Genomic DNA, 26,523 nt, shown 5'->3' on the forward strand with positions numbered 1-26,523 from the left:
GAGGAAATGGGGGGAGTCAAGGGATGAAAGGGCTTTCGTAGCCTTGTGTGCATTAATTACCAAAAGAGACATAGCCAGTTGCTGGAGTTCAATAGCATCCCAAGGTATACCACCTGAAGGAGGAGCATGGACTAATGCTTAGGAATAGAGGAATTAAACAGTCAAGGGGATGCTCAAATCATCGCAATACAATATGGGGGGTGGGGTATTGGGGGGGGGGGGTCTTTTTCAATTGAATATAATGATGTAGCTATAATTGGCACGGGATTATGGTTTAACTGTGTCGATACAAGTTTTGTTTGTGCAAATCAATTTGTATGCCTTTGCCTTGCCATAAATAGATGCAATGTGATATATATCATAGTATATGCTGGAAATAAATACACAAAAATAAAAGCCATCAAATTCTAAAAGTGTCAACATCTTCAACTAAGGAGCAGGTTACTTGGTTATTACTCACCTTTGCGGCTGACTTTCCTTGTGGCGCTAGAAGACGGTTTCATAGAGCTCATGACGGAGTCACACACAACTGTGCTAGTAGGAGCCGCCTCAAGCTTATTCTCAATGTGTCTCAGCTGTTCAACGAAATAAAGGGAATATTGAACGAAATAAAGCAAACAAGTCAACTTAAAAACTAAAACACTCCCTCCCGTGACTCTGTAAAAGTTGACACTATTTCAAAGACCACTTCAAAATAAAACTCCCTCTATTGTGCCCTTTAGCCATGATTTGGGGGCAGAGAAGAGACAAAATCATAATACAGAGCATAATCACTTCTTTTTTGACCCAGTATATGCTTACCCTTATTAGAACAGAACAGGTCTATTCCCAATCCATTTTTCTGAAAAATGCCAACAAGCCTCAACATACTATGTTAACACTATGACAACAATACAATTTCCTTGTTTTAAATCCTACATCATCCCACCACTGTGTCTCAAATACACAGCTCTGTCTTTGAGGTGCATGACCCAGGCATTTACTATACAATTTGCTGTCTGCCTTTAAGTACATGACTTTCCTTTGTATTGCCCAACCCTTTTACCAATTCCTTATTTATGAACGCCAACAGTATGCTCATTCCATTACCAACAGCCCTTGCAGCTAATTACTCCAGCCTGACTATGCGCTCGTTCCTTCCCTGCCTATTACTGCCTCTCACCCACAGTGACATGCACCCCTCTCCAGACCAGAATCACCAGTTTTCTGACCACTAAACCCTTTTCACAACATGCTTTCTTCGCATTTATCAAGCAGACTACCATACACCCTTGCATGAGAAAACTTACAGCAGCCTTTGTCTGTGAGAAAGTATCCCAAACATTGCTGAGATCTGTGTAAAGAAATAAACATAATCAGCACAGTGACTACCTAAAGAAGACCATGCATTGTGGTCAGGGGTGCTCAGACAATTCTCTGCTCTGGCTCCCTCCAACTGTTTCCTGCTTTTGGTCATAGCTGAACCAAAATAAAGATCTGCTCCTGAAGACAGTTAGTCTGTTTCTTGCCATTTAAAGTATTAGCTGTAAGGATTCAGTTCTACACCTTTAGATAAAGACTGCCATCGACTAGGCCAATGGTATCAGATAGAACAACAATCGAAAACTCAATGCTACATGAGACTTACATTATTACTGCATGTGGTCCACGCAATTGCTCCTAGGTTTGTTCAGCTTCAAAAGTGGGGAAAAGGATAACTAAGCAGAATGGAGGGCAGGATGCCCCACAATTATTGAGTGAAGTGGGTAGAGATGCACCAAAGTACTCCCTCCCCTGCCCAGCAATCACATTAAATTGGCATGGGCCCTTCAAGAAGGAACATCTGTTTGACGAACTCAACTAGAAGTCTACTCTTACTTGTAGAGACACACCTTTGTGAATTACACTGAACATTAATGTTCAGTTGCTGAATGCTTTCACTGAGATAACAACACCTGTCGATTCATTCACTCGAATAAAAAAATACTAATCACACTAAAGCAAGCAAGTAAATACATTTTATTTGAGCTGTGATGAGACAATGCAGGAAACCAAATGTCTCACAGTACTACAGAAGTTGGAAGAAGTCATGACATTTGCTACTAGTGCGAGGAACAAGGCAGGTATTTCAAAACCAAAAAAAAGCATGCATCAGCAAGAGCATCATAGCCCGAGAGAATCTAGGGTCAACCAGCACACTATTTAGTCCCCAAACAGTAAAAAACATATGAATATATGTATGTAATGTTATTTGTAAAGCATGAAGGGAAACAACTCAATGTCCAGAGTGGAGCAACCCAATAGAAATCACAAGACTTTTCAGAGAAAGCGGGTTTGTGGGTATTTACTAAAACTGTAGAGAGCTAGGCACAATCCAGAGCACCTCACCACATTAACAAGCATTGGAAAGCCAATCGGTCGCACCTATGCAATTGTGTTTTAGCCATGTTGTACACCAGTGGCGTGGAGGGGGGTAGACTGGGGTACAATGGAATAGGGTAGATTGAGGGCAGAGTGGGGTGGATTGGAGTGCGGGAATAGGGTGGATTGGAGTGCGGGAATGGGTTAGATTAGCATGGTAGATTGCAGTGGGATCGATTGAATTGGGTAGACTGGAGTGGGGGGGTGGGAGAGATTGGACTGAGATTTATTAGGGTGAAGTGGAGTGGGTTACATTGAGGGAAGAGTGGAGCCCAGTAGATTGGTGTGGGGTAGATTGGAGTAGAGTTGGATAGAGTGGTGTGGGGTAGACTGGGTTTAGGTGGGGTAGACTGGGTTTGGGTAGATTGGGGTAGAGTGAAGTAGACTCGAGTGGAGTAGATTGAGGAAGGTTATAGTGGCGTAACAAGAGCCCTTGCGGTGTGGGGGCCTCGAGTTCCAGGGAGTACCCCTCATGCACTGTGCACGGATGGCAGGCCCCTGACCTCAGAATTCCTGACTGGGTACGGTGCGTGGGGGCCCTACTCCATGTACTTTGCAGGGGGGCCCCCTCAAGTTTCTTTAGGCCACATCAGAGTGGTGCAGATTGGATGGGGTAGATTGGAGTAGGTCAGGTTAGGGTGGAGTGAGGCAGGGTAGATTGGAGTGGGTGGATTGGGAAGGAGTGAGTTAAATTGGACTGGAGTGGGGTAGATTTGAGAGGCATGTGGTAGATTAAAGTGAAGTGGGGTAGAATGGAGCAGGGTAGATTGGAGTGGGGCTAGGTAGAGTGGAGCAAGATAGTTTATGGGAAGAGTGGAGTGGGGTGAGTGTAGTGGGGTAAATTAGGGTGGATTAGAATAGGGTAAATTGAAATTGAGTGGGGGAGATTGAAGAGGGATGATTGGAGTGGGGTAGTTTGGAGTGGAGTAGATCAGGGTAAGATAGAGTGGGGAGGGGTAGAGTGGGGTGAGTGAAGTGGAGTAGATTTGAGTGTGGGAGATTTGAGAGGAGTGCTGTAGATTGGAGTGTAGTGGAGTGGCAGGATGTGAGTGGAGTGTGGTAGAGTGGGGTAAATTGGAGTGGGGTAGAATAGAATGGAGAGGACTTGAACAAATTGCAGTGGAGTGGAGTAAATTAAAATTGAGTGGGGTAAATTGGAGTAGGGTAGGTTGGAGTGATGTGGGGTAGATTGGAGAGGAGTATATTGGAGAGGATTATGGTAGACTGAAGTTTAGTAGATTGTTTTGAGGTAACTTGGAGTGGGATGGATTGGGGTAGATAGGAGCAGAGTAGGATAGATTTGTGTGGAATACAGAAGATTGGGGTGAAGTGGGGTAGACTGGGGTGGGGTTTCACGGGTTATATTCAGTGGAGTGCCATAGTGGAGTATGCATGGTGTGGTAGTGCACTTCCGTTACAGAAACACATTTCAATTGAAATGAGCATTACATTTGCACCAAAATACGGTTTTACTGCACACAAATGCTAATGTGTACAAATGTCATCATTTAGTATATTGATGTGTTTTGATTGTATTCAAATATTTGTTTCCACAAAAATGTACTTCATTTGTACTAGTCCTTGTGTGCTAGGAAAAGGAAAAAAATAAAAAGAGAACATCTCTTCTGGTCTTACATGGGTACTCAGCAGAATTGTCACATACATTTTCTCACTTTTAAGTCAGAGAAAGAAAAATAAACATCTCCCTGGAAGAGATAGCCTGACATTTGACATCCATCTTTAAATGCACAGCAAACGTGACAAGAACAAGATTTAAAGGTCTGTTTACAGATAAAAAGTTATTGGAAGTATACAGTAAATGCAGTTTAGGCAACGGGAGGGACAAACTGAACCTGGACGTCCTAAAGCAAATAAAGGCCGCAAATAGAAATCCAGAAAGTGCGAGTTACACACCACAAAATCAAATGGTAAGCAACGGGCGGAACGCATTCCTTGGTCATTTTTCTTAAAGTCCCCAAGCCCTTCTTTAGCAAACCAGAAAGCTGGGCTGTCTGGTAGGGTGCGACCTAAAAAGACAACCAGTCTTACAGCCGCATAGATGAAAGTACCAGTTGCAGTGCACAAAAGCCTGGCAAGAAACAAAGGAGCAAGACAAAATGGAAAGAAAAAAATGACAGGCAGCAATGAAAACAAGAGAAAAAGAGATCAAGAAAAAGAAAGCAACTGTGCATGAGAAATTGAAAAGGGCAGTCAAAGTTTAAAGTTGCTGGAGTCATGTCAGTTTGTGTACTCTAGACCAGCGGTTCCCAACCTGAGGTCCGCAGAGGCCCAGGGGTCCGTGACACATTTCCAGGGGGTCCACAGGCAGCCGTTTTAAAAGCACTGTAAAGTTCCTTGTATAACCAGTAGTTTTCGGGCAACAATAAAAGTGAAAGATAACCTGCTGGAGAGAGATGAGAGTTTTGTCTAGTGGCAGCTTGGCTCATCTAAGGTAGCACAGGTGGTTAATATGCCTGCTGCAAAGAACGTGTACCATACATTTCAAAGAACAGTATTTTATGTGCATAGCTCAGTTACTTCTATTGCCACAGAGATTCTTTTGTTACTGTGCAGTTCATAAGTTACAACCGTAATCTTGCACAGCGAGCTATGAACTGCCATTAAAGAGCTGCATGCAAACTGCATGGTACAAGTCAGAAAGTTGTGTATTTTTTACCAGTCTATCCTGATGCTGTTAAAAAAGGTTCGTTTGGGTAGAAATAAATTCTTATCGTTAAAGTTAATGCTAACCATGGGGTTATGTTCTGAATCCTGAGTTTGTGCTTCTCTAGACCAAGCACTCTTAAAAAATGCCTACCACCAGTATAGAGGACATGTGAATCCTACAGCTTGTAGTCCCCTTTGTCTGATGTAACATTTTCTATACACCGATTTACACGTTTGATTCATTGTCTATGTATGTGTGAAATAAAGTGCTCCGACGCCTTACACTGGTATGAATAATAATAAATGAGCTTGTAAAGCGCCTGGTTACTCTAACTAGTGTGTCCCCGCGCTGCAGCGTACTTGGCCCACTCTAACAGTAAAACTAAGCATGGGTGAGTCTATATCCTGAAAAGCCATGTTTTTAGTTTTTTCCGGAAGGAGTTTTCTGCTGGTTCCATCCGGAGAGCATAGGGGAGGGTGTTCCAGTGTTTAGCGACTAGGTAGCGAAACTATCTACCACCCATTCTTGCTCTTTTGATTTCTGGGATTTTAACCTGCCCCGTCCCCAGGGACCGCAGGGCCCTAGTGGGAGTATAAGGTGACATTAGACTTTGTAAGTAGCTAGGTCCCTTTCCCTGCAGGATGCGATGACTGGTACACAAGGCCTTAAAGAGGATTCTATCCCTCACTGGGAGCCAGTGCAGGGCAGCCAGGGCATTCTTGGATGAGGCTCTCCTGGGGAGCATCAGAACAAGGCGAGCCACCGCGTTCTGAATGCATTGTAATCTCTGAACACTTACCACTAGCTCCAAGGTATAGAGCGTTCCCATAGTCCAGGCGGGAAGTTACCAATGCATGGACTAGAGTTCTCCTGGCGTCTACGGGGAGCACATCTCGGATCTTCCGAAGGCCTTTCATTATTCCATAGCACTTTCCGGCCACCGTCCTGCTATGGTGATCAAATGAGAGCTTGGAATCCAGCCACATCCCCAAGTTCTTGACCTGGTTACTGGGGGTGGGAGTGGGGCCCAGAGTCTGCGGCCACCACCTTGATGACCATATTGAAGGAGCCTTCCCCACAATCAGGACTTCCGTTTTGAGAGGTGCTATACATTTTTAAAAAACATGGGACAGGCTATGGAGAGATGAGAGGCACTGTTGGAGGTGGATAGAGAGGAAATCAATGAAGAGCCCTAACAAAGATTGCTGTATCTTTGTGCGCACTAAGGTTGACATTTAACATGCTTTAAAAGATAATACGATTGAATATTGTAAGGAAAGTAGGAGCTGCTTCTATAGTTACCCCCACTTTTTGCCTGGTGCTAAGCTGTTACGGACTAGTCTGACTGGGATCCTGCTAGTCCGGACCCCTGCTAGTCCGGACCCCAGTCAATCTGCTTTCTCCCTAAACTGTTGTGTTCTGTACTTGGTACATCCCAGACTGGGTACTGGGGTACCCTTATTAATCCCTAGTATATGGTACTAAGGTACCCCAGAGGTCTCTCATTGGCTGAAGCATGCATTATGCCACCCTTGAGAGACCATCCAAAATGGAACTACAGGCCTGCCATTGCAGCCTGTGTAAGTTGGTGCGAGCACCACTTACTAAAGATATAGGTTTCCTATATCTAGGGTCACTGCACTTAAATCTACAACTCACCCCTATAGCAGGCCTTTGTAATCCTGAAGGCAGGGTGCTTGGTTCTTAGTGAGAGGGTGCCCATGCTTGAGCAGCACATACCTACAGCCTATGGAGTCCTTTCTCCCGGGTTTTCAGTGAAGCAGCCAAATACTATATAGAGGGGCACCGCGTAATTAGACAATGAACATCTCAAAACTGACTGCAACGAATCCTATCATGTTTAGTATCAAACATGTTGGAATCATACTCTCACACCGTAAACGGTGTGAGAGGTAATATTCCAAGCACTGGAAGAGCCCTCCCTTAGGCTCTCCATGTTCCCGGTACCAGACCCAGACAGCACAAAATGGTTGCTGCCGACCAGGGATACAATTCTGCCCTCCTGCTGCTGAGTCAAGCTTGAACAGGGGAAGGCAGAACAATAGTTATCCTGTCACAGGAAGGTGTGACCACCTCCCAGACAGGATTTACTGTATTGGGGCAGGGTGGGTGCGCTTGCTAGTGCCACTCAGTCTGCATGTGGGGCACATTTGGTGTCCCCATGCATAGTCCAGTTTAAACCAGTCCTGGGAGCCGTTGGCTTCCGCTCTTGCACAAAACTGGACAAAGGACATGGGGGTAACCTTCCCTCTGTCCAGACCCACCCCTGGGAGGGTCCCCTGAATCATCCCAACCCTTTCCCTAGGAACTTAACATAACGTTTGTATTTGTAAAGCGCACGTCCATCCAGTAGTATCTTGGCGCTGAAAAACAGATGTTTATTGTTACCCAACTCAGTGGTACTCATTTTATCGACCTCAGATGGATGAAAGGCTGAGTGGACCTGCCGGGATTTGAACCTGTGACCATGAGGTCCAACACAGGCCCCTGCAATAGACACATTAGTCCACTGAGCCACCAGACCCGGCTTACCTTAGGGCTAACCTTGGTGTATGTCCCTAGATTCGTCGTGGGATAAGATTCAGATCAGACACCACTTCTACTTCTATCGTCTGAGCACTCTGGACTTAGTTTGGGCCTGACTTGGTCTCCATTCCAGTCTGCTACATTGTCTGTGCATCATACAGGAACCTTCCAAGGCCTGTGAAGCATCAAAGACACTTGAAGGAAGCTCCCTTGGAGTGAAGGAGTCACTCCCCTGCAAACGCAGGCACAGCAACTAAGTCGACCAGACTGCTGATCTTAAGCTCCCCTGTACACCACGTCAACTTGCAGTTGAAAAGGATTGTTGACTTCTCTCCAAGAAGATCTTCGAGTTCTATGTAGCCCCAACCTCAAGCATCTCCTGTGACCAGAATCTTCAGCCATAGCGCATCGTGGCCTGCATCTTTTGGTGAGCTGCTTGAGGTTCTCTCGCGTCTCCAGTGCCTCCTGCCTGTGGGTCCATTTGAGGGTCACCTTTGTTTCTCTTGGGCTCCCCTGATTGCTCGGGCCTGCCCCGATGCCCCTGCTTGTGGCGAGTCCCCTAGACCTTGCTGGTCCAGACATTGATCCTTCTTCAGCTCCTGTGTTGGTTGCATTTGCCAAGGGATGTTGGTGCTCCTGCCAGACACTGACCCCTCAGCACTCGACATCCTTCGTGGGACAGCTTATGCACGGCTCCTGGTCTTTCGCAGCGTCGTTTGGTCCTCACAGCTGCAGAGTCAAGGTTCTCGTCAACTCTCTTGCAACACCCGACATCGGAGGGCATTCGTCTTCCAAGTCTCCTGGTCACTCCTGAATGACAGACTCTGTACCCGCTGCCTGCAGCTACTTCTCGTCTAGAATCCACCTTCGGATTCCACCGCACACTTTCTCCTCTTCCAGCACCAGCATTTTCCTGAAGTCCTCCACTGGAAACAACGGCGGTTTCCGACACTACTTCACACGTATGCACCCGGCCTCCCTGGTGTACGCAACGTGGGTACTAGGGTATCCACGGGTGGGGTGGCTCTCCAACCTTCTGTCTTCCTCAGGGTTTCTTCAGGGTCCACCGGGAAGGGTCGCTAATCTTTAAAAATCCAACCGCAACTTACACGTAGACTTGTATGGAGCACACAGTTGTGTACTCCCACTGCACACGCTCTCCGTGGGGCTTCTACTTACTCACCTTGGTGGTTCCATGGGTCCCAAGCACTTCTACGTCCTCTCGACATTGTCTTGACTACAGTCGTGGTTCTTATACCACTTTCTAAGTATATGGTTTGGTCCCCCCGGGGCCCACTGAGTATTTTGTGCTATTTACTGTGATTTCTTTACAAGTATTGTGTGCATTGTGCATATCTCCGGGTAGGAGATATATGTGTTAGAGAGTATTATATAATAAATACATATGTTTTATAGATACCTTGTGTGGTTATTTTTCACTTAATCTATACTATAAAATTGCATTATGGTAAAACAGGCTGCTTTACATGCCTTCTGGACTAAGCCTGAAGGCTGCTCTCCACAGCTACCACTTAGAGAGCTTTCTAAGGTTGTCTAAGACCTCTTAAATCAGCATAAGGGTTGTCTGAACTGGTGCAAGGTGTCCACTTACATAAGTGTACATCATATACCAGGCCAGCTTCTCACAAATATATAATGACAAACGTGAAATATATTGTGGAATGCACCATTTCCCCATATTTTCGGGGGGTGGGAGGGAGGGTTAGTTCCACCAAGTCCTGCAGTGGCCAGGCTAGCTCGCAGCAGACGCTATGCACCGTACGGGAGCTGGTCTGACAATATTTGCCAAGGCTGGTTTGGGTTCCCAGTCTGGCCCTGGATGGAGCAAGAGCACCGTACCGCGAAATAAAACCAAACATTGAAAAGGTAAGTTGCCGATTTGCAGCACCAACCTACCCATTACAATTTTTTGACTTTAGCATATTTTTTCAATATAAAAGAATACAATCTTTAGTAATTCAAGTATTTATTTGGTGTGTACTTGTTTGTGTATTCACTGCTTGGGGGCCCCCGGCTCGGTGTGGGTCCTCAGAAGTCAAAAGGTTGGGAAACGCTGTCCTAGACGAAACTAACCAAAAATTCAAATAGCCGTAGACATTCAGGGGCAAGAGAATTTCACTCTATAAAGGAAAGGGACAGAGGCCAAAATTCCACATATTTACATATGGCTACTAACCAAAATCCTAGACAACCAGCTGCCAGCCAAGACGTCTTCAGCCCTACAGAAAAGGCAAGCAGTTATAAAAACCTGACGTCATGTAAAGGGAGGAAAAAACCTGTTGATTGAGAGAAAAGTAGATGAGGAGTAAAACATTTTTAAAAAGTACAAGAAAGGGAGAAGGGAGGAAAGTTAGACGAGCAAAAAAAAGGAGGCAAAGAAAGCAACAACAAAAGAAAGAAAAAAATGTGGAAATTAAAAAGCAAGAAAAAAAAAAACAACCAAAGAATGGATCAAGAGAAAGTTGTAAAGAAAGTAAGTAAGAACGTGATCAAGAGAAAAAGTTTGAAAAAGAAAACAAGAGAGAAGGCATGAGAAATAAGGCAAGAGAAAGAAAGTGGTAGATAAAGACAGTGTACGAGAAAGCATGAAATTCTACAAGAGAGAACAAGAGAGGGAACCCGATCCTTTACCTTATCATTTGGGGAGTCCTACTTCTTTAGGGAACCAATCACACCTGAACAATCCTTGAGATGTAGGAGAGTTAACAAGAATATTCTACAGCATAAAAGAATGAGAGACCAAGATTCACAAACCTACAGACCGAGGGCACTAGAGGGGCAGACACAGCAGCAGAGACCAGGCAGCAATATCCCACAGATTTGGAGATGATATATTTAATCAGAGCTCCCAAAGCACAAGGAAAGGGGGCAGGGAGCTCCAGGCTATTGCAGCCCCACAAAAGGACTAACCAAAGATTCCACAGCTCTGTAGAAAAAGACACCTGCCAACATACTTTACATCATTAAAAGTAAGATGATTCAGCAAGAAAATTCCACTAAGAGAAAGAACAAGTGAATTGAAAAAATATTCCTCCAATTCTATTTCTATGCAGAAAGAATATGAGGCTATTTTCAATGCTTTAGACTGACTGTATAAAACGGAAGGAGATAGGAACACAAGCAAGAATCTTTCCCTGTCAAAGAGGAACTAGACATTCAAAACATTTATATTCCTATATAAAATGTTAACAAAACCTACAGAAGCAGTATGCAATACTTTCAAATGTCCAAAGAGTGGCATAACAGTAGTTAACAGCCCTGAAGTGGAACCAGCTGGGGTTCTCAATCGGCTAAGACAGAAGGAAGATTCTTTCACATTATTACATGACAATAGACAACAGAAGGACCCTTCTCCTTCCTACAAATGGAGCGATCATCTATGGTTTTCACAAACATAAGAGAAAATACCAGCAGGAGCCGTGACAGTCCCATGGGCAAGGCCCTGCTTGCAAGACTAAAGCCCGAGAGCCACAGGAAGTGAGATGGGCACGCCAACATTTGCAAAATTTTCATAAGGAACAGTGGCTGCAGCCTACTTGTTTCGAATGCGGGTTTTCTACAGCGTGGGAAAAGTACCAACTTCAGAGGGTGGGACTAGCCAGCACACCTCACAGCCATGGTCAGAAGTGGGATGGAAACGCTACAAATTCCTTGGCTAGCAAATAGAAAGGACAATTTAAAGATTCCTCTGCTAAATATACTGAAGGGTCATCTACAGCATCCCAATTAAGAATTGTAAGCGACTAGGCTAGAGAGTACTTAGCTAGAAATGATGGAGGGACCAGCTGGGACTTCTTAAAGACTTGAAAAGAAAAGGATCAGCTAGAAATTCAGCAGCCAGAAGATGAGAAAGAAAAGCCAGCTACTGTTAGCACATCTGGATGTAGAAGTAAAGTCTACATATCAAATGTCTTTTTAATATTGAAATTTGAATGCAGTTTGTCAATATTTGATTTGTTTTCGTCAAAGTTGGAGCTACATTAAATATCCAAAATTAATTAAACCAGAGCTTCCCTTAGTAATGCAGAATGGTTGACCAACATAAGCTTTCACAGAAAGAGGGATGGACCAACTGTTTCTTCATTGCGCTGAAAAGGAAGGAATAAACAGAGCCTCCAGCAGACCTAAAAAGTTACACTATCGGCCTCTACTACTTGTAACCTTAGAAGACAGAAAGGAACAAACTCAACCCGCCAAGGTAGCCAGTTATAACCTGGTCCTCAAGAAGGCCCACTGACCAGCAAGGGCATCAAAGGGCCGAAACATGCCGACCTACTAAGACCTTCACTGGGTGCGGTGGAACATTTACTCTTCCACCACAGCACCACAGATACACGTTTTAATCTTGTCCCGTCCTTGGTAAATAAAAGACTGTCAAGGCCAGACAGTACCTTCCAAAAGCATTAGGAAGGAAGCAACAACAGAAAATTACTGCAGTATATTTTGCAGGACAATGGAGATGTTGGAGGGTCCCTCTAATCTCTCAAGACTGCCCACAACACCAGAACATGGTGAAGAAACCAAATCTTCCCACAGTGCACTAGAAGAAAAGCAAACAAATATTTAGAGAGCATAGCAGGCACACAATGTTGTTAAGAAATGCTGTGCTACCTACTTATGGTTAACCAGCAAATCACTCACTGAGCTTACAAACTCTTAAGAGTCCAAACATCAATATCATTCTTTAACAAACAACCACAGCTGTAAAGCACCCAACTATTCTAGGGATTTAAACCCTGGTGAGAACTACTGGATCAAACATTCCTGAAACCACAGTATATAAATTCCTTACTTTGAACAGTTTCGCTGCCATGCACTGTTTTTGAAGGTTGGGAAGGACCCTCCTTCAACTGACCGCTCCACATCTTTGGCAAGCATCTGCAGAATTAAAGAAAAGCAAGAGTGTGGGAAACGGGAAAGAGGTTTCAAAATAGAAACAAGGGCCACATCACTGCTGATAATATCAAAAAGTAGAAGTAAAAGAGGCTAAATCTTTGCACTTCCAAGTCCTTTTCTTGAAGATGCTAAATACAATATTTTTAATTACAATAATGTAATCATTTTATTTAATTTCTAGTTAAATTCCATAAGGGATAACTTCACAATTAACTTTTCACCACATCAAAAAATTATCCGATATAGATATCTGGATTTTCAGCATATGCCAATCAAAAACATCCCTACCCATTCTGGTGCCTCGTATGGCCACAGACTTGCCCGTTACTTCTGGAGTCTTTTTAAGAGGCTTTAGAGAGGGGCTAGTTGCCCCCTGATCTGCGGACGGCAGAGATTGTGGTGATACTGAAGCTGTGGAGGGGACACGCTGTGGGAACTTCCAACCAATCTTGCTTTGAACTCGGAGGTAAAAATATGAGCTAAGATGCTGGCCTCCTCTTGTGGGGGTGATCACTCACCTCGTTCAACACCACCAGTCTGGATTAATGCCCCATTTGTCATAATCTGTGTAGGGTGCATAACGCCATTGCTTTGTGGTCATAGAGCCCTACTCTCCATCGACTTTCAGAAGGCGCTCAACTCAGTGGATTGGGCGTTTTTGTTTGCCCTCCTTACCAGATTGGTGTTTGGCCCGAATTTGTGAACTATGTGCACCTTCTGTACAACAATTTGATGGCTAGAGTGCGGGTAGGAGGGGTGGTTTCCAGTGGCAAGGGGCACCCGCAGAGATTGTCCCTGGTCGACCTTACTTTTTACATTGGTAATTGAGCTTTTTGCTGCATGGGTGAGGGTCAATGCACTTACCAGGGGTTTAAAGTGGTCTGAGGGGGTGAGCAACAGAATTCTGTTGTACACAAACGACGTCCTTTTATTCTTGGACAATCCAGGAGGTCTCAAGCCCGAGGGTGCCCCAGATTCTGAACATTTTAGGTTCCTACTACAGTCTTCAGATTAATCCCCCAAAATATACAATTTATCCTTGTCCAGTGGAAATGCCATGGGCTACAGGGATACCGATCCTCCCGCTAGGTTTTAAGTACTTAGGGGTTTTAGTCACCAGTGATGCGACCCGCTCCTTTAAAACGCAACCCATCACCTAAATTGGTTGCACTTGGACAGGACGTCAAGTTCTGATCCATTCTGCCTCTTTCCCTTTTGGGGTGCTTAGCCATTTTTAGGTCTCGCTGAGCCAGCGCATGCGCTGCTCTTCAAGAAATTTAGTGTGTGGGTTTTCAAAGTGCTGCCACAGGCTTTTGGTGGCCTAGCGCTTGCGTTCACGCGAGCGTGCACGCGCGCAGCCGCCATGTGGGTTTCTGTCAAGGCTCATTAAGCCTTGCGTGCCTCAATGAGCTTTCACTTTTGTGCTTGTTTTCCATCTAATTGTTTTGGATTTGATTAAATTCAAAGTCCTAGAGCTGCGACTAAACTCTCTGTTGCCTTTTCTCCTGTCCGTCTCTCTGTCAACAGCGGTGCCGATTGTTGAAGGCTGCTCAAATAATGTAATTTACACCTTTTTAATCAGTTTACGCTTCACAGGCTCAGAACGATGTCGCTTTTTGATTAGTGAAAGATGCGGCCCCATTCCTCATAACCACTTCAAAAGCGAATGCATTTGTAAATAGCCATTTGTTCGTGATTGCAACCTGCAAACTTGTCTTTTTTCCATTAATCCAGCCTCATCGTTAAGTCAGGGATGCAGGCTGAATCCGGTATCGATGAGCGAATGTTGGTGTCCTTGTAAATAGTTCCGTGCGATGGCAGGGCACGCGCTGGGATGTAAATCCTGCAGCTGTCTCTCCGTTGCCTTTTCTCCTGTCCGTCTCTCTGTCAACAGCGGCGCTGATTGTTGAAGGCTGCTGATTGTTCTGGACAATTGAGGTAGGACGTGATAAATGCACCCTTTTTAAAAACCCAAGCTCGCCTTCCTGCTTCATCTTGTATCGACAATGTCTCTCGTGTTCCATTTTCCAAGACTCCAGCCAGCTGTTTACGTAAACATCCAAGCACCATTGCTGCACTACACATCAATAGCCAGTAACCAACCAAATGTGTTTTTTGCCAACTCCTGTGCTTGACATCGCGTGTCACATCATGGCTGGTGTTCATGTGTCTCTATCTGTGTTAATGCAGCCAAATACATCACACAACACCAAACGCATGCGTCAAAAACAAGCCATACCGATTGGCTTTACAAATGCTTGGTAAAACTGATTTTTATTCAACATTAAATCAGTAAGTAATCTCTCCCATTCTTACTTTCACATTACTTTCCTCTAGTCTACAATCTCGCTCTGTTATGCCCTTTCCGTCACACATCTCATTCTAACTCCCTCGACTGCATGCCTCACACGCCATATCCTTCCTCTCCAGCGCTGCTGTTTCACTTTCTCCTTCTGCATGTGCATTCCTTTCATCTCCTACACTTCTCCATGCCCTCTCACTATCTCTTACACACACACACACACACACACACACACACACACACACACACACGGACGCGCTCGTGCGCTGCATTGTATTTTCTAAGGTGCTGTTAATATTTCAACAGTTGTGTACCACCTTCATTCACTTCTTCATAGAATGCAGTTGACACATATGTGGCCATACCCCTGTGCGCTCTGCATAGAGGCCAAAGATTGGATGAGCATATAGTTTTAACACGTCTATTACACAGTGACAGACACTGTGGGAAATCAACTTTCTTCAGCCTTGGCAGCTGAGTCCGCAATCATGTCCTGTCATGAACATTTGTTCAAACCATATACACACCCAGAAACCTAGATGTGACTCAGTTTGCTGTACGCTCCATTGTAAGCTCATCTGCTACATGAAAACAAGCATTGGCATAGCCAATAGGTCTCGCTTTTGGGACCCTATAAGTATTTAGTTATGCAGCACCATATCCTTGGTGCAACAACATCAACTGTTGCAGGGCTAAACACTTATAAGGTCCCAAAGTCGAGACCCATTGGCTATGCCAATGCTTGTTAAAATGGTGGCCCTATTGCGTCTGCTTTACCAACTGCAAAACTACCCATTCCCAATTGATAAATTCTTCTTCAGTAAGGTTAATGCACAACTCTGATCGTTGCTGGGGGAGGGGGGGGGGGGGCCTACCCTGCTTCACGTAGGAGAAATGTTTTCAACCGGCTGTCGATGGAGGGATATCCACCCCAGACGTGCTCCTATACAACTGGGCGGTGCATCTGTTGGTTGTGAATGAGATGTGGTTCGGGGGCTTTAGGGACCCTGTGTGTGTGGGTTACGGGGGCTGTCTGTTGAATGGCCGAGATCTTACCCACTTGCTCTGTAGAGGGAGGGTCTCTGCGGCTCTTCCAGCTGCCAACCAAGTGGTATTGGAGGTATGGAATACAGCTTTAAAGACCATGGGGTGGGCCGATTGTCTCACATTGGAGACCCCTTTATGGCAGGGCACCAGACTTCCGCAGGAGGAAGTCCTGAAGGGATTCACGGCCTAGGATGTCATAGGCATTTCAACACTGCAGGGGGAATGTGCTGCACAATGGGACATTTAAGTCCTTTCAAAACCTGCAGGAGGAGTACGATATGCACCGTACACAGTTCTTTAGATATCCATTGTAATAACAGACTTATAAAGTGCACGTTCACCATAGGCTTCTTGGCGCTGGGGTAAAGAGGTTAGCAACAGCTCGGGTTATTGGCCATAAGCTTGGATGAACAGTCACGTTTTTAATTACTTCCTGAAGTTCATATAGTTTGCTTCCAGTCTAATTTCAGTTGGAAGTGAGCTCCATACCTGGGGTCCTATCACTGAGAATCTCACCCCTCCCATTCTTTTTCCACTTAAATCTTGGTACCGTTAAGAGGTTCAGCTGGGATGAACTGAGACAGCGAGTTGGCGTATAGCTCTGAATTCTTGAAGATATACATTTCTGGCTTTTGTTATAGAGTGATTTATGGATAGTGCAGCCTGTCTTGAAAATGGCCCATTGGGCTACCGGAAGCCAGTGCAGTTTCTTAGTCAATGGTTTGATATGACAGTGCCTTGGTTGTTGACAGACAAGCCTAGCTGCCTGGTTTTGAATTATTTGAAGTCGGTGGTTGAGGCCTATTGGGAGTCCCAGGTAGAGGGCATTCGCATAATAGATTTTAGATAAGACTAAAGCGATGACGATCTGAATGATTGCGTCCATGGAGAAGTATTTCCTAATCTTCCTGATTCGCCTAAGTTGGAGGAAGAATGAGGACGTCACTGCAGCTATTTGTGACTTCATGGATAGATTTTCATCAATTTCAATGCCCAGACTTTTTATGACTTTCTTGGTTATAGGGGGAGATACTATCTTCCTCGCCCAGTAAGATGGGTTCCAATGGTTGAGCTTAATATTGATGACAACGATCTCAGTTTTATCTGAGTTGAGTTTTAGTTGGTTGTTGTTCATCCAGTCTCTGATGTATAGCATGGTGTTTTGGAAAATTTTCCTTGCCTCTTGATGGTAAAGATCAGCTGCATATTGTCAGTGTAGTTGTAGATCTTTGCCTTCTTTTGCTGGAGGGTATTTACCAGTGGGTGAGTATAGAGCGGACAGCAAGGATCCCTGTGGTACTCCACAACTCACACAGACTTTAGCTGAGCTGTAAGGGGAAAGGTCAACTGACTGGGCGAAGTCATTAAGAAAGGATTTCATCTAGTCTAGGGCAATCTGTAGCTCCTTCATTTCATACCAACCTCCCTCTTCTACGTCATCTGGAGGCTATCCCTGAGTTTTCCCCCCGATGGAGGCTAAAATCCTTCTCACAAATCTCAAAGAGCATAGGTTATTGGAACAATACAAAATGTTCCTGCGTAATGTGCCGGACCTGATGGTGGGGTTGCGGCGGGCATGGGAGGGGGGAACTGGGCTGCCTGGATGATGGTGATTGGAGGGAGGTGGTGGAAGCCCCCAGAGAGGTGGTAACTACCGGCCAGTTTAGATCAATTCAATTCAAGATACTTCATAGAGGGTATCTCACTAGGGTCAGGCTCCATCGCATGGGCCTGATCCCTGCAGGAAACTGGCTGCGGTGTGATGATCCGAGGGGTGAGTTACCTCACATGTCCTGGCACTGCGCGGGGTTGGCACATTTCTGGGTTGGTGTGCTGGGAAGGGTTGGGAGTGCTGTGGTGGAATATTGCCTGGGACCCTAAACTCATTCTTCTACATTGTGCTCAGTCAAAATATCGAAGTTTAAATATCGACCTACACTAATATTGAGTTATAAATATCGTAGGGACAGAATATCGAAGTCAAGAATATCGACTTTAAGGTAAGTAATATCGAAGTATGTATTATTGAAGTAAATATTATTGTTTGCAAAAATATAGTTGTAAATAATATTGATTTTTTATTAGGGTTATGTATTTTAGTGTGTATTTTATATGCATGTTTAACATTTTTTTTTTTAGGTTTTTACATTATATTTAAGTATATGTATTAAATGTTTAGAAAATAGTAATTTTAAAAAAAAATTGCGTTTTAGTATAAGAGCGGGTTGTGGGTTTATAGGGGAATAGGGTGGGAAGTAATTAAATATAATTTATTAGTTAATATGTGTATGTATTTTTAATTATTAATTGGTAATTTTCTTTTTTATTAATTGATTATTTCATTAATTGTTTTTATTTTTTATGTGTCACGCGTTGTGTGTTTATAGGGGAATAGGGTGGGAAGTAATTTAATGTTATTTAAGTCAATATTAATTAAATATAATGGGTATTTATTAATAATTATTTTGTTAAATATTTTTTTTTTATTATTATTATTTTTTTTAAGTATGTTAATTTAACCTCTACGCTATCCTACATTTTCCCTAGTGTTGCACTCACTAGAGTGGGAATAGTAATTTTTACCCCTACGCTATCCAACACTTTCCCTACTGTTGCACTCACTGGAGTGAAAATAGTAATTTTTACCCCTACGCTATCCAACACTTTCCCTACTGTTGCACTCACTGGAGTGGGAATAGTAATTTTTATCCCTACGCTATCCAACACTTTCCCTACTGTTGCACTGCCTGGAGTGGGAATAGTAATTTTTATCCCTACGCTATCCAACACTTTCCCTACTGTTGCACTCACTAGAGTGGGCAAATTAATTCTTACGCTATCCAACACTTTCCTTACTGTTGCACTGACTGGAGTGGGAATAGTAATTTTTACCCCTACGCTATCCAACACTTTCCCTACTGTTGCACTCACTGGAGTGGGAATAGTAATGTTTACCCCTCCGCTATCCAACACTTTTCCTACAGTTACAGTCACTGGGTTTGGAATAGTAATTTTATTTCTTCCGCTATCTAATATTTTTTGTATTATTTTAGCTAATGTACTGTATAATTAATTTTAAAAAGATTGAAAATTATTATATATGTTTTTTATTGTTATTTATATTATTTTATGTGTATAGATGTTTTTATAATTTATAAAAAAAAAATTTAATTATATATTACTTGTAATTAAGCATTTTAAAATATTTTTAACTGTTTATTTTAATTATATTTATTATATACTATATTTTACTTTTTTTTTTAACTTAAATAAAAAACGATATTTTTAAACATCGATATTTTTGACATCTATATTTTTTTCCTCAATATTTTTTCACTTACCTTAATATAGATAGGATGTCGATATTCTTGTCATCGATATTTTTGCTGCGATATTTTTGTAGGTCGATATTTAGTCAGTGATCCCTTCTACATATCACAGATGATCGGGGGGGTACTCTTTCAGAGGGCACTTGTTTGGCTGGGTCTCACGGCCAGTAAAAGGAATACGGCCGGGGCTTGGAAGGCAACAGAGGCCCCTCATGTGAACACTTGGGCCAAGGGCATGGGTCATTGTATGGGACTTAATCGCCCGATCTACTGGTCACTAGGCTGCCCCCAGAAACACTTTAAGATCTGGAAAGACTGGTTAGAGTACAGAGGGATATGGCTAGAGCCGTGCACAAAGAGACCGTGGGCTGATGGTGGGGTTCCGGGATTATGTGAGATGGGCATTATCACTGTACAAACGGGATGAATGGGTCCTACACTGTTGTCAGGTCGTCCGGAGTCCGCCCATGGGATTGCTTGTGATAACTTCCTGACATCTTTTGTAGTTTAATGTATTCTTATACTCTACATTGGTACTGTGCTGCTGTCTCATTGGAAGTTGCAAAACTAATAAAATGTTTTTTTTCTTTTTTAAAACATCCCAACCCAAAACACCAACACAGTTACACCTACCCGCCCACAACACCACCACCGCACCTGCTTCCTCTCCCACCATTAGTACTCTTCTAATAGAACAGTGTCAAAAGCACATGAATGGATGAATTGTGGTATGTATTGTACTGAATGTGCAGAACATTTAATTTCTGTTGATAGTGTCAAGCTCAATAAATAGATGTGCACAGTTTAAAATGAATAAAAGCCCCACTATTTTGGGCAATAAAACTGGCCATGTTGTAGATTCAATTTGGATATTCCTTAACTTTTGAATCACACATTAAAACAGGTGCCCATATAGTTACAAATGCCTATGTTAGACTTTCATTCAGAGGATAAGATACTGTTACAGGCCAAAAACGATTACTTTAATTTATTCAATGAGAGCATAACATCCACACTGTAAGCAAAATAATTTATTTTGAATGAGACTGTGCAACTTACACAGGATGGTGATCACTCATATGTAAAATACAAGAAAAACTGCAGGTCTAAACTTGGATACAACCCAAGGGAACAACGACTAGGCAAAATGTGAGGTCTTATGAAAAAGAAAAAGAGATCCCATCACCCACCGAAGTGGCTTGCTTCATCATCTGGGAACTCTCAGCGAACTTGACTCTCGTAAGAATATAGAGAGTTTAAGGTTCAACAGAGATTAGTGAAAAATATTTCTCACATACGATAAAGCAACAAAGCTGTTTTATGGGGTGATGGTTGCAATGCTGGTGAATATGTGTGATAAAGTGATTTAAAATTGACTAACAAGACACAAAATAATTTTATTCGATGCTGTCTTGGTGTCGATATAAAAACAGTGCAATCACAGTTTAAACATCGGGCTCTACCCTTGACCCGTTACCGGCTAATATTCTAAAACAATTATCTCCTGTTGTTTTGGGAATCCTTAAGGCGCTCCTAAACACCTCTTTACGGGAGTCCTTTGTTCCTTTAGATTGGAAACATGAGATGGTGGTCCCCCTTCTAAAAAAAGCCCAACGCTGATCCATCTATCCTATCTAATTTCCGTCCAATCTCACTTTTACCAGTGCTCTCTAAAATTTTAGAAATACATGTAAATTTTCAGCTCGCAACTCACATTGAAAACTCAGGCTTTCTACATCCGTCTCAATCAGGTTTTAGGACCCACTTTTCTACAGAGACCACTTTACTGGGGGTAACTGAGAAATTGCGCTCCTGTCTTGACCCAGGGCGAGACTATGGCACTCATTTTATTAGATCTGAGTGCGGCATTTGACGCTGTGTCTCATCCAATCTTGTTAAAATCTCTCCAGTCAGCAGGAATTGAAGGTTCTGCCCTTTTGTGGCTGACCTCTTTTCTCAGTAATCGCACTTTCCAGGTTTTCTCCTCCTGCTCCTCATCCACTACTCGCTCATCTGCGTATGGAGTTCCCCAGGGGTCCACTTGGAGCCCACTGCTCTTCAACATCTATGTGAGACCCCTTGCGACCATCGTAGAGGATGCTGGCCTCTCCATTTACTGCTACGCCGATGATACACAAATCATTTTCTCTCTATCCTCTACTAAAGAAGCGTCTGTATCCTCTTTGCAGAGTGGTTTACGTCAAGTATCAGAGTGGATGAATTCCAATTTTCTGAAATTAAACGGTGACAAAACTGAGGTCATCATTTTGGGCAAACAAACATCTTTGGAGTCCTCTCCACTGGCCCCAGGAAATGGGTCTGTTCCCCCAGCCGGTTGCTCAGGTCCGTAACCTTGGGTTTGTCATCGACAATCAACTGTCCATGCGTCAACAGGCGGTTAGTACCGCTGCCATCTGTTTTACCATTCTTAGATGGCTGCGGAAGATCATCTGGATGCTTCCTATCTCCACTCAAAAAACTGTGGTCCAGGCACTTATTATCTCTCGCCTGGATTACGGCAATGTACTTTACTTGGGAGGCGGCAAGGAATATTTGAACAAGCTCCAGGTGATTCAAAATTCTGCGGCTCGCCTCCTCTGCCATGTTCCTAGAAAAACCTCCATCTCTCCTTATCTCCGGAATTTGCACTGGCTTCGTATTGAAAGCCGTATCAAATTCAAGACCTTATGTCACATTTTTAAAATTAAGCAAGGTTCTTCTCCGGCATACCTGCAGAAACTCATTCGTCCTTATGTTCCTCCCCGAGCCCTACGTTCTTCTACCCTAGGTAATCTAGTACTTCCTAGATTCAAACTGACCAGAATGGGTGGGCGATCCTTCACCTGTCTTGGACCTAAACTTTGGAATTCTCTCCCTAATCTCATGAAACATGAATCTTCTTATCTCAAGTTTCGCCGAGATCTTAAAACTTGGCTATTCAATCAGTAATTAGCTCAGTTTACTTAGTCTACAGTTGTGGACACACATGCGCCGGGAAACCCTGTCAAGGGTAGCTGTGCGCTATACAAATTTAATTAAAAAATAAAAAAATAACTAAGATGGAAAGGTCTACATGTTTCAGCCCTTGGATGTTTGAATCCAGGCTTTCGTCAGGACCTCTGAATGATTTAGCTACTGCAAGTGATTTGTGTGTGTCAGTGAAAAGCAAAAATTATAAAATACGGTTGGTAACGATACAACCTACTCACTTCTGTGAATCCCCAAAAGAAGAATACAGACAGTGGAACTTGAAAATACCCGGCTTTATGCGGGTGCGCACCTCACCTCTCCTGGCATCCGCTCAGGACGTGAGGCACCGCTCTCTCCGTCGGTACCCCCCTCTGGATCTAAGCTTAGATCCAGAGAGGGGTACCGACGGAGAGAGCGGTGTTTTTCTTTTTCATAAGACCTCACATTTTGCCTAGTCGTTGTTCCCTTGGGTTGTATCCAAGTTTAGACCTGCAGTTTTTCTTGTATTTTGTATTTGTATGGGGATTTAAAACTGTTTCAGGTCTTTAAAAATAATCCCTAGGACCCTCCTCTTTTTTGAAGAATTTTTGTTACACGATCACTCATATGTACCATAGAACTATGTGCTTACCAAGACGCACCACTTCCCAATGAAGATGAGCATCCAATTAAAACTGCTTCAACAATCCAGAAGGCTTCCTTCCCATATGTAGGAAACACACTACAAACTAGCTTTGTCTCTGCCTTCATGAAGGCTACAGACCTCTAATTTTAAATTGCTTTTGGAACCACAATTTACATGTGCCGAATTTAAAGTATGATCATCTTCGATGTGTGGGGTCCATTTTGTAAAATAAGCGCAAGCAAGTGATTGAAGCCCTGGAGGACATGTTTGATCTCCCCATCTCAAACATTCTAGAAAAGACTATGAAATGAAAAATTAATTTATAAAGAGAGTTAAACCTGAGGGAATATAAGCGCTATGCCAGAAAAACAGAGCTCCTAAGCACCGAAAATCCATAGAGCCTATGATGAGAAAAGCCATGTTTTTAACAATTTCTTGAACGAGGAAAAAGAGTCAAGTCTAGTGATGTGGGGGAGCAGGGAATTCCATAAATTGGCAGCAGCCCCGGAGATGGACCAACCTTCCGGAAACTGGCCATGGAGACTTTCCTAGCTGAAGAGGATCTGAGTGACCTGCCTGGAGGGAACCAGCAGAAGAGCGAGGAGAGATGTTTGGACACTTTGTGATGGAAGGTGAGGAAGACTAGGCAAATAGCCTTAAAAACAATGCGCTTCCTCACAGGAATTCAATGCAGCGCTCTAATGCAATCTTTAACAGACACTCGTTTGGGAGTGTTAACAGTAAGGTGTGCAGACGCATCTTGCACCATTTGAGGCTTTTTAAGCGAGGAGGCATTAATATTCAGATAAAGCGCATTGCAGTAATCGAGTCTGGAGGAGACTAAAGCAATGGCCACCGAATGGCATAATTCAACTGGAATAAAAGGAAAGGCCTTCCTAAGAGTCCTGATTTTGTGAAAGCAGTTACTCATGATACGACTGACCTGTAAGTCATAGTTCAAAGATTACTCCAAGATTTTTGGCCACATTAACATACGTAGGTAAAGGGCCACATTCCTCAGGCCACCAACAGCAGGACCAGATAAATTCTTGTGCACCAAACATCAGTAAAAGGAGTTGCCATATTCCACACAACTGTGTGACATTCATTTAAGTCTTAACCAGATGATACAAATGAGTCCCAATCAGAGTCCGTTCTAGCTGGGCAAATAGACCAGTGCATTCACCCAAATCTACCTCCTGGCTTAAGGGCAAACAGCTACATGGAGAAACGTCCGCCTACGTGGAACATGAACCAAGATGCACCCTCCGCGGAAGGAATGAAGAGTGTTCAAAAACACTGCTGTAAAGAAGCAAACAGTACGGAGTAAAATAAGCCACTGCTATCAAAACTCGTGGTGGTTATGGAATAAGAAGAATGAAAAGTATCGTACTAACTCATGAATCGATCTCTCCAAAGCATCTCTGCAGTGCACACAATTAATGATGAATTCCTTCATCCTGTAATTCAATCCAAAACGCAACAGAACCACATAGTCTTTTACTATAAACCAACAAGACAAAAAATATATATATTACTAACTCATTTGTTATACTACATACCCACTCACACTGAAAGTTTAACTCTTACTCCTGAATTTTCCACCTATGGGCCAACTCTAACAAAACCCCATTGTCTCTTCAGCAAATCAGAGCTTTTATCACTGGACAGACTGGTCAAATGCAAATAAGCATGCTAAGAAAAAAGTGGACAACTTGCTTTATGTATAGAATGCATATACGAGATAAGGAATCGAAAGTGGCAAACAGTGTGGTGGTTGTGTGTCCTTTTCGGGTGTAAATTAGTCCCTGATGCATTCCAATGGAAGCACTTCCTGGAAGGTGTAATAATAAGCTAATAAAATAAAGAGAAACAAATGAAGCAAAAGCCCACTCAATGTATATAGTAAAAGTACTGGTAACAGTATGTAATACAGGCACATGCACAATCAAGCCACACCTAAAGATGGAAATAAGGTTTGAAATTTCTACAACAAGTAGTTCTACAGTTTTAAGTAAACCCTCAAAATAATATTAGCAAAGCCAACCCCCACCCAGATTCTTTGAGGCTTATGCACTAAATAACATACACAGATCCAGCTTCAAGTGACTTTGTTATACTTGCATGAACATCGTTAATGCCGAATATATCCCTCTGAGAGCAGAAACTCTTACATGTACCATATCTTATCAGCATATTTTTCTTTATCGAACCCTGAATTTCTCAGAGTGAGGGAAAAGATCACAGGATCTATCGCACTGATACTCAAAGTACAGACCAGAGGCCGCATGTGTCCCTCTTGACCTTTACGTGCGCCCCCCCGAACAGCAGCATGAGCTGTTGTTTAGTTGCTGAGCACTTAATATTAAAAAAAAAATGTTACATAAACAGGCAAGCATATATTAACCTGCAAATAATTGCCCACCCAGACCCCCTATCACCACCCTGCTGGCATCAGTGTGGGCCTCGGTCACACCTCAGTCCGAACTTTGTGGCCGCTGGGAAAATGTTTGCGAGTACCCATGATCTATGGGGTTTACTAGGCCACCATACTGCTAAACCCACACCTCTCCAGATAGGCTAAGCTCAAAAGGAACTATGCTACTACATAGTACACAGCTTGAACAGAACGACGGGAACAAATGAAACACTTTCGTAGGTGATCGACAAGAGTGGTAATGAGCAATAATACTAAAAGATAGCTGCTGTTAAGATCAGTTTACACGCATCTAAAAACTTTTGATGCTAGTCATGTGTTACGTTCCAGTCTATAGTTAATATTTCTACTGAAATAAAGAAGGGGGAAACAAATCACGCTATCTGCAACTCACTGGAAAGGAAATATGGTTATTTCCTAGCCCTGTCATGTATGCCAGATTCCGTCGACATTTAGTAAACGTTCAATGCAAAAAAAGCTAATATAAAACACAAAAGACCAGTTGGTCGGATCTGCATTTGGCATCTACAGGATAAGCGATGCACTAAAGAATAAATAGACTAGACCAACTAACAAGACCCATAGGGAAAAGTAACAGTGGGCAAAATATGTATTTACTCTTAATCCATATGACATTTACAATTCTCCTTGACAACGTTCTGCCCTAGGTGAATTTTCAACCAAGAAACGCTAACAAATATTTGTTTCAGAGCGTTACTAGTTCTCAGAAGCATACACAGGTGGACTGAGATATTACTTTTCTATTATTAACTCCCTCCAACCAAGCAAGGTACACGACACTCATAGGAACGTTTAACAGAAACGTATAGGTCTAACCTAGAAGCATCCTCCACTGTAGAACCTGTAGAAAATGAAAACTACATGGTAACCATAAACACAGACAGAACAAATAGTAAATGTATAAATATAGAAAGCTTCACTAGAAGCCAAAGATGATGTGTTTTACAACAGAAGCGAGGCAAGCTTTCAAACAAGTCCGACACCTCTATTTTAGGTAAACAAATGTTCACTACTTACATGGACTTTTCATTAATTCCGCCTTCTGTCTAATATTTACAAGGACGGCCCGTGAGTTCAGCCTTCTGGCCGTTATTTGATATTTTACCGGATGACATTAGTCAATATTATCATTACTTCCGGGTCGTAAAGTAGCCAATCCTTTGTCTAAACATGTTCTGGGAGACGACTAGGATTGGGCGGAGCTCTTACTGTGTAAAGTGACTTAGGATTGGAGCATTGATAGCATGTCATCCAATAGCA

At 43.1% G+C, this 26,523-nt stretch overlaps 1 protein-coding gene across 1 annotated transcript in view; it reads right to left on the reverse strand.

Moving 5' to 3' along the window:
• The window catches only part of CEP350 (centrosomal protein 350), a 1,602,561-nt gene extending 1,576,132 nt beyond the window's left edge, over positions 1-26,429 (reverse strand). Inside the window, exons 1-4 of the mRNA XM_085601771.1 lie at positions 26,281-26,429; positions 12,429-12,514; positions 1,290-1,333; positions 461-575 (exon numbers count right to left, since the gene is read on the reverse strand). Of these exons, the coding sequence (XP_085457897.1) occupies positions 461-575; positions 1,290-1,333; positions 12,429-12,501 (232 nt within the window). The 5' untranslated portion in view covers positions 12,502-12,514; positions 26,281-26,429. The remainder of the gene's footprint in view (positions 1-460; positions 576-1,289; positions 1,334-12,428; positions 12,515-26,280) is intronic.
• Between the last annotated feature and the right edge of the window lie 94 nt (positions 26,430-26,523).

This window comes from Triturus cristatus, chromosome 4_2, assembly GCF_964204655.1.
Source record: "Triturus cristatus chromosome 4_2, aTriCri1.1, whole genome shotgun sequence".
Classification (NCBI taxonomy): Eukaryota; Metazoa; Chordata; class Amphibia; order Caudata; family Salamandridae; genus Triturus; species Triturus cristatus.